This window comes from Lolium rigidum, chromosome 6, assembly GCF_022539505.1.
Source record: "Lolium rigidum isolate FL_2022 chromosome 6, APGP_CSIRO_Lrig_0.1, whole genome shotgun sequence".
In the NCBI taxonomy this organism is placed as follows: Eukaryota; Viridiplantae; Streptophyta; class Magnoliopsida; order Poales; family Poaceae; genus Lolium; species Lolium rigidum.
Genome location: NC_061513.1, coordinates 297,195,800 through 297,204,806, shown reverse-complemented (window position 1 = coordinate 297,204,806; position 9,007 = coordinate 297,195,800). Strand labels below are relative to the sequence as shown.

Genomic DNA, 9,007 nt, shown 5'->3' with positions numbered 1-9,007 from the left:
TAGTATCTTTATGTAAGAAAAACGGATATCAAATAGTTGTAAAACAAAATAAACCTCAGTGAGTCAGCACCGGCGAACATAAATTCAAACGTTTCTCAATTAAGTTAGTCAGCGATTCAAACATTTTTCAAAAAAAAATTGGTTGTATAACATGTGAACTTTTTTTCCTTCTACTAATATTAAATGACAGTAAACAAAATAAACCTCAGAGAGTCATAAGATGTGAACAAAAATTTAAACTTTTCTCAAAGAAGTTAATTAGTCCGCGATTCAAATCGTTTGTCAAAAAATTTGGCTGTATAAAATGATTTGGAGCTGTGAACATAAATTCAAATGTTTCTCGAAGAAGTGAGTCAACTATTCAAACGTTTCTCAAATAATTTGGTTGTATAACATGATTTTTTTTTTGCTTCTACTAATCTTAGAAGGTTGTAAATAAAATAAACTTCAGCAAGTCAATAGACGTGAATAGAAATTCAAATATTTCTTAAAGAAGTACTCAACGGTTTCAAATGTTTGTATTTTTTGTTGGTTGTATGCCATGATTTGTTTCCTTCTACAAAAATATTTGAATATGTACATATTGATCGCACTATTTTACATATCTCTCATCCTCTCGCAAAATATGTTCTTATTGGTACCCACTCTGTCCACCTGTGATGTCCTCTCGCGTGTACGTATATAGCTTGACGATCAGACGATTCTATCATGTATGTAAGTACCTAGCTAGACTATGGCCAATGACCGAAATAGGTTAACACATAATGTTCTTCCATGTACTAAGTCTATGAGGATGTACGATTCCTATTTGCATACCTAGCTTGACACAACGCGCTTCAATAACTGATTACTTTGATTTCCCAGCTATCCGGCAGACATACTCCATATGACTATATGAATAGTGATCAATAAGGTCAAGATGTTTCATGGTAAAATAATGAATTATTTTCGTCAAATTATTTTATCATAATTTTTTTTCTTAGAAATATAATCATGGGCAATATAATAGTCTCGAAGTGAAGCATTTAGGAATATATCCATATCTAAAAATCATGTGTTTTCAATGACCAAGGAAGTAAATGAGATGAAAAGAGTTTGTAGAATCAAGAAATAAATAATAAATAAACTTAAAGTACTACAGGTGATGCTCTCGCATTTGCGAGGGCCCCTGTGCTAGTTGGAAATAACAATACTTTGCTGCAATCTCATGTCCTTGTCTCATGCTACCACTTCTGAATCTGAACAAGAGCAATCAACTGTTTGAGGAAACAGGGAGCGTCATTTTCCTTAGTTCTCACAATCCACACTCGAAAGCCGTCCTGCATATTGTAAATGTTGTCAAACTATGAACCGAACTCAAGTCCAACCGATTTGTTTCTTATTTATTCTTCAGAAACTGAGAAACGATCACATGAGTACAACTGAATGATACAAAAGAGTTCGGTACACAACTACATTGGACTCCACACTAACAGGACACAACCGCGGCAAATGGGTGTACTCGCATAGACATCGGCCAAGATGAGGATCATCGCATACACGCTCAACCAGAGATGTCGATGGCCTTGACCTCGGGCTTCTTGACCTCAACCTTAGGCACGGTGACGGTGAGCACGCCGTTCTCCAGCCCGGCCTTCACCTCCTCCACCTTGGTGTTCTCCGGCAGGCGGAAGCGCCTAACGAACTTGCCACTGCTGCGCTCGACGTGGTGCCACTTGTCGTTCTTGTCCTCCTTCTCCCTGCTACGCTCGCCGCTGACGACGAGCACGTTGCCATCCTCCACCTCCACCTTGACCTCCTCCTTCTTCACGCCGGGGAGATCGGCCTTGAAGACATGTGCCTCGGGGGTCTCCTTCCAGTCCACGCGGGCGTTGGCGAACGCGGCCGTCTCGCTGTTGCCAGAGGCTGCCGGGACGATGGAGCGGAAGGCGTCGAAAGGATCAGCCCAGAGATCGAAGGAGAAAGGATCGAACACGTTGTTGCGCCTCACAATCGACATGGTTGGTGGCTTGGCGATACTTCGGTTTCTGCTCGGCGGAAGTGTTTGCAAGTGCCTGATTCGAATCGAATGCTATGCTCTACCTGAATTCGCTCAATTCTCGGTTTGTGTCAGCTGAAGTGTGAGCCAGTCTATTTATAGCTTCGTCAAGGAGTATATGGACCGTGCGCTCTCGTGATGCATCTGGAGTCCTCTGGCTTCTCCATGTCCTCTTCTAGAAAGGGACTCTAGACTAGTCCAGGATGCTCTTGGGTACTGGAATTGTGCATCCAAGCAAAATGACAGGCCCACCCAACGCACCCACCAACGGCACATAACAGAGTGCTCTAGAACGTAAAAAAGCGAGGGAAGCAGATTTAGCTCATCGACTGGAGAGAACTCTAGATAATTCACAGCCAACACTTCAACACGTTATATGTACCCGACTCAAGCCAGTATTAGATAAAAAAAATACATGAAAATTTGGTGCTTCACTTTTTTTTGGCAATTCAGGGAACCATCTAATCATCTAACAAATACGACCTCCCCACCTTATTTTCTAAGGAACGTAAAAGTATGCATATTTTAGTTATATAAAAGAGTAATCTGCAAAATAGTTCCATCGCATAATGCAGACTTATTTAACAAGTTTGGAATGAACTTGAAAGGTCATGTCAATTTGGTTAATCCGTTAAATTGAGTAGACCCTCTAGATTCACATTTCACAAAGTTTGTCATAAATGCCAGGAGCAACATAAACAAAGGCATCAGGAAGGCCAGTGGCGGTGCCAGAACTTTAAACTTGTGTAGTCATTTCAAAGTTGTGTTGTCAAATGTATTTATTTAGACTAAAATTTCATTATTTCTACACTAATTTTACTTGTATACCCCTAAAAATGTGTAGTCAGCTGACTATACAGCTTACATGTGGCTTCGCCACTGAGGAAGGCCACATGGATGGAAATGATAATTCTTGTTATATGTCCTAATAATAATCAAATCAGCATAGTGTGGATAATTAAGTCTAAAGTTTGATAGTCACGATGTTTTATATAGCTTAGCAATAAAATTATTGTAATGATAAATATTTTATGGCACACAAATTAGAAAATAATATATTGATTACTTGTTTTGTATAGAATTTGGTCCACTAAATCACGAGAGCCTGAAGATGACAAGCTCAGGGGAAGAATTACTCCATCTCTCTACAAGAAAATGATGCTGCCCACATCTTCCACATCTGCCCATGAAAGATTTGTAAGCCACAGACCCTGAATTACTATGGTCATCATGTTCGCGATTTAGATTGCTGCAAAGGTCAGTCGACAAGTGCAAGGAAAAGATTTGAGTCTAACCTTGCAACTGGCCACATTCTCGCGGTGATCATCTTATCTCTGAATGGCTTCAGAATCACCATGCTAATGTCGGTTTCCATTGATTATCATCACAGTGCTTGTGCTCGTTGTTTACTGATGGCTAAAGAGATGGATATGATACAATTGCAGTCTTGCTGCCACATTTTGCTTCCTTGTCAAGTTGCTGATCATGCTGTCCTTGCTTTCTTCGTGCCGCTCAGGTGTATTCGCCGGAGACAGATGAGAGAGTCTCCGATGTCGCTCCCTAGATTCAGCGGCGAAGATCCCTTTGATTTGAGGTCGGTGAGGCATCCTCTAGATCTACAGCTCAATCCTCAACCTCAAATGCGCCTACCAACGCGATTGCTGGTTGAGCCGCTAGCTCTACGGTTGACGAGGTTGCAAGAGGCCCATGGAGAAGACAATTGCAGGTTTTTTGTTCGAATTCTCAACGGACCCCTGGCAGGCTCTAATTGTGTTCTTCGGCATCAACAATTGTGTTCTCAGTTCCAACTTTCAATTGTGTGCAGTTAGGCACTTGTTTTATCTCTGCTTTTCAGAGTACGAGTTGTATGTCATATGTTGTAACTGTGTTCTACCTTTAATATATTAGTTTTAGCATTAAAAAAAGTTCACATGATGGCAGATACCACCTAGGTTGGATATCCGCTTTGTGATATCTTTACTATTATATTCGAGTTGGTACGTCGTCAAAAATGTTTGATGTCAAATATTGAAGACATTTTGACCGTCCAATCTTACTAAACATCTTTCGCTTGCCATCCAGCCATCCGTCACGACAGGCCGTTCACTTTCTAAAAATATGGCGACATGTGATCAATCACTGGATGAATATATGGAAATCAATCGGGACGGTAAAGCAATATGTGCATGCGATCCATCAAGAATTACTACTCGTACAATATCACAGCAATCCCACATGCCCACGAAAAATAAAATCGGAACATTATCTCACCTTCCTTTTTAACGCAGGTCCACGAAAAAAAAAAGTCGGAACATGGTCTCACCCTTACGTCAAACCCTTTTCGTCGTTCTGGTCGTGCAACCGCACGACGTCGCTCGTTTCGTCTGCCTTTGATCGATGCCTCCCGCTCCCGCACCCCACCCCTTCGCCTCCGCAACCCACCATCTACGCCTCCTCCCGCATCCAGCCGCCTCCCCCTCCATCGCCTCCTCACGCCAGCCGCCGGATCCGGTCGTCACCATCACCACCGCGCAGATCCGACTCTCACCACGTCCCCCCTCGACTATGTACGGCTTGGGGCCATGGTGGCTCGAAGCCATCCACAAACCGCCAGAAAGAGCAGCAGTACGGAGGCGATCTGGTCATGGAGGCCAAGATCCGACCCTCCCCTCCTCCTCTCTATCACTCTCTCTAATTCGATGCCAAAGAGAGGTTGCTCATGGTGAGATGAATGGCGCCAGCCGGTTATAGATCGGAAAGCCTATGCATAGGGTTCTTATTGATCACAGATGAATGTCGGCGCAGATATCGAAGAGAGTTGCAGTTGCTTTTCCGCGGAGTTCGCTTTCCATTTTGGCAGTTCACCGTGTCGATCGACATGGTTGCCACTGCGACGGTTCCCCTTCCCGACAATTGCATCGTCGCCAGGTTGGCGACGGTTCCCCTTCCTTGCAATTGCACCGTCGCCAGGTAGGCGACGGTTGAGCGTCTGTTCGTGAGTCGCTGACACGTCGGTCCCGCCACTCCTCGCCTCGCTTCTTGCTGTGTCCGGCGTGTCCGGAGCATTCCATGTGGACCGGACACAGGCTCAAAACACAGAACATCATATTGGACTGCGCCAGACAGAAAGTGCTTTTGGGGCGCATGGCTGGAAACAAAAAAAAAAATCCAACGCGCCCCAAATATCTTGGAGGACGCGGCTGGAGATGCTTTTAGACCATGCACTGGACGGGCTGTCTTAGAGGCAACATAAATTTGAGGAGTACTTTTACCTGGCTGAAGCTCTGCTTTTGTTCTCGGTTTGAACTCGGAAGCCCTTTTTGCGACGTGTATTTTGTACTTTCTGAATCTAACCATTGTAAAAGTAGTCACGAAGTGCCATTTCCCTTGCCTCTTACAATCCATACAAACTGGAAAACTCTCTTGCATATGCAACAAAAGGTAAAAACATCTCCAAACGATTTGATTGGGAACGTATCACCTGAAAATGCCTCAGTTTCTGCAAATCTGCAAATGCCCGCCATAGCCATCAGATCAGCAACAAGTGGTCAGATCTCGTCGTACCCGTCAGCCACCGTGCACTTTGTACAGAACCCCTACAGATCTATTCCTCTCTCACCTTAGTCCCTGTCCCTCTGTGTCCTGTACAGCAAACGAATTCCCCATCTCTCTCATCTCTCCCCGGTCCCGATCTGAGCACGACCGCCATGGCGACGCTGCCCAAGCCGGCCAAGCCCAGCTCGCCAGCGCGAGGCAGTTCGCGGTCCTTGCTGGGCAGTTTTGCGGCCTCATTTCTCCGCTGCCGCACGCTGCTTGGTCCTCGCCCTGCTGCAAGATGCACGCTGCTGCAAGGTCCAGGAAGGTGAGACACCTACTGTACTGGCGAACCTGATTTTGTCAAGGAGAACATCAATGAAGGGCCTGACTGCAAACTATTAGTTGTGGCTGCGGGCGTTTACTTGTAAAAGGACACAGACTAGGCTCACTCCAGATCAGAACCATTGGTACATGATCCAACGGATCTGAGTGAAAATTTGCAGATTTTCAGGATCTGAACGTTTCCACCTGATACACCCCCCGATTTTATTTCTCACGGGACTGGAAGACGATCACACCACACCAGCACACACTGGTGACCAAGGAAGGATACACAACTAGTAGTACATAGTACGTACGACTCCACAATAACACGATAGAACTGCGGCGAATCAAGCTGGGACTGACACTGATCGATCACACACATTTAGCCGGAGATCTCGATGGCCTTCACCTCGGGTTTCTTGATCTCAACTTTGGGCACGGTGATGGTGAGCACACCGTCCTCCAGCCCGGCCTTCACCTCCTCCATCTTGGCGTTCTCCGGCAGCTGAAAGCGCCTCACGAACTTCCCGCTGCTGCGCTCCACGCGGTGCCACTTTTCCTTTTTGTCCTCCTTCTCCTTGGTGCGCTCGCCGCTGACGACGAGAACGTTGCCGTCTTCCACCTCAACCTTGATCTGATCCTTCTTCACTCCGGGGAGGTCGGCCTTGAAAACGTGCGCCTCCGGCGTCTCCTTCCAGTCCACCCGAGCGTTTGCAAAGCCGGCTGTTTCGGAATCCCAGGATGCTGGAACGATGGAGCAGAAGCCGTCGAATGGGTCGACCCAGAGATCGGCGAAGGGGCAGCGCCTAACGATCGACATTGTTGTTGGCTTCGATTTCTGTGGGTGACTGACTGCGAGTGTATGTTTTGAATCGATATATATGCGCTATATGAAATTGTGATCTTCTCTGTTGGTTTCATCTCAAGCGCGAGGAAGTATATTTATACTCGTCAAAGGAGCACCAAGGACCCGATCGCGACGCACCCCGATTTCTCTGTTTTTTCCCGAGTTCCCCACACAGGACCAGTCCATTCCAGACTCGTCTCCATGGTGCCCGAAATGTGCAGCAAGAAAAAAAGGGCAAGGCCCACTCACCAATCGCAGGCTGGAGAGTGCTCCAGAACTCAGTAGGCCCTTCCTGGGCTGAAATTAGAAAGAAAGAGTAGCAAAGCTGAGCTGGAAAGGAAAACAGAACCAAACGCTGGTCGACTCGAGAGAACTCGGGATGCTTCACGACCGGCACCCGACGACATTATAAGTACCTCGCCTCGCCACCGCTCCATCTCATCTCAACTCAAGCCAGTGCGAATCACATCAAGGACTAGAGCAGCCAACATCTCTTCGATCCCCATAATTTTCCCCTCGCACATACCTAAGCAACACCAAGTCACAACCATGTCGATTGTGAGGCGGAACAACGTATTCGACCCATTCGCCGACAGGTCGATCCCTTCAATGCGTTCCGCTCCATCATCCCGGCAGCATCTGATTCCGACAACGCTGCCTTCGTGAACGCTCAGATGGACTGGAAGGAGACCCTAGAGGCACATGTCTTCAAGGCTGATCTTCCTGGCGTGAAGAAGGAGGAGGTTAAGGTGGAAGTGGAGGACGGCAACATGCTCGTCGTCAGCGGCGAACACGCAAAGGAGAAGGAGGAGAACAACGACAAGTGGCACCGCATGGAGCGCAGCAGTGGCAAGTTCGTCAGGCGCTTCCGCCTCCCGGAGAACGCCAAGGTGGAGGAGGTGAAAGCCGGGCTGGAGAATGGCGTGCTCACCGTCACCGTGCCCAAAGCAGAGATCAAGAAGCCCGAGGTCAAGGCCATCGAAATCTCTGGTTGAACGTGCCCGCCATGAGGACAAGCTGGGTTGATGTGTGTGCGAATACACCCATCTGCTGCCGTTTTTACTTTTTCGTCATTGAGTCATGCGTAGTTGTGTACCAATGTCTTATGTATCTTTCAGTTCTATACTCGTGTGATCATGGCCCAGTTTGTCGAAAATAAAGAAGAATAAATCGTTTGGTTTTATAATTTGCAACCTCTGACCTTGTGCATGAAACCCTTTTTAGGTTTGAGTGGTGACAACTATACCTAAATCTGGCAGCGATTATACTTTGGGGATAATAATTCTATGAAACCTGGTTGAAAAAAATTAACTGTGTCGACCACCTTCACAATTTGAAACGCGCAGAGGAAAGAGAGATGTTGATGCTTCCGAAAAATCGCAAGAGGAAGGAGAAGCTCAGCGGCGGTAGCAATGTTGTCCCGTAGTCCTATGGCGGTTTCCGGCGCCACAGTCGGAGGTGAACCCCTTAGAAAACCCTAAGCATAGTGTCTTTCGAGAGAAAAGAAAGACCCAGTGTCATTATCCGCATGGGCCTCTGCAGATCGCTCGAGAAACTGTGAAGTTTTTTGGCCTCAGTCAGCCTTTGAGGAATCGTATAATGAAAAGGATTCCTTTTCCCCAGAGAGTGTGGCGCGAGCAACCTCCGGATCAATAATCGTTGGATGGCCTCATCGCACGTTCCGCATCGCATTGGAGGCATGTTTGTCTTGTGAGAAAGGGAATCAAGACCACTTGTGTGGGGCCCGCAACATCTTCCTCCCTATCTTCTCCTTTAATTTCTCTCCGGTCAACACGAGCGCAAGTAGACCTCTGGTAACCCACAGAGGATGAGGAGTGAGCGTGTGGCGGAGAGAGCGAGGAGATGTGCCATGATCGACCCGAGCTCACACCCGCAGCACCTCGCGCCGCTATAAAAGGAGAGCACCCGCGCCTAAATCCTCCACACCATCTCGCTCCCCACCTTCTTCTCGATCTCCTCCACTCCTCTCCCATCCACATTGTCCACCGTAGCGAGCCAATTCATCGCCGGAGCCCGCGGAACCGCCGCAGACAAAGCCGTTGAATTGCTCCACCTCAGGCGACGCCGCCAGTACCAGGAGCCTCCTCATCCTCCGCAACATCGCCTCGCGTCAACGTCGCTGTTCGCCGACCGCCGGTGAGCTCGCCAACCCCCGATCCTTGCCGCCAGTAAGCTCCCCTCTCGCCGGAGACGATGACGCCTCTCGCGCGTCCAATCCAGTTCTAATCCGACGGCCCCCG

General features: G+C 47.4%; 2 protein-coding genes and 1 pseudogene across 2 annotated transcripts; 1 reads left to right on the top strand and 2 right to left on the bottom strand.

Moving 5' to 3' along the window:
* Positions 1 to 1,543: 1,543 nt before the first annotated feature.
* LOC124661909 (16.9 kDa class I heat shock protein 1-like) lies at positions 1,544 to 1,999 on the bottom strand. Its single transcript, XM_047199795.1, has one exon. The coding sequence runs from the start codon at positions 1,997 to 1,999 to the stop codon at positions 1,544 to 1,546; it is 456 nt and encodes a 151-aa protein (XP_047055751.1).
* Positions 2,000 to 6,273: 4,274 nt separating this feature from the next.
* Positions 6,274 to 6,719, bottom strand: LOC124666192 (16.9 kDa class I heat shock protein 1-like). The gene has a single exon (XM_047203538.1). It carries the CDS (start codon positions 6,717 to 6,719, stop codon positions 6,282 to 6,284), a length of 438 nt encoding a protein of 145 aa, XP_047059494.1. The 3' UTR covers positions 6,274 to 6,281.
* A 576-nt stretch (positions 6,720 to 7,295) lies between these two features.
* On the top strand, positions 7,296 to 7,741 carry LOC124666390 (annotated as a pseudogene).
* Positions 7,742 to 9,007: the final 1,266 nt, after the last annotated feature.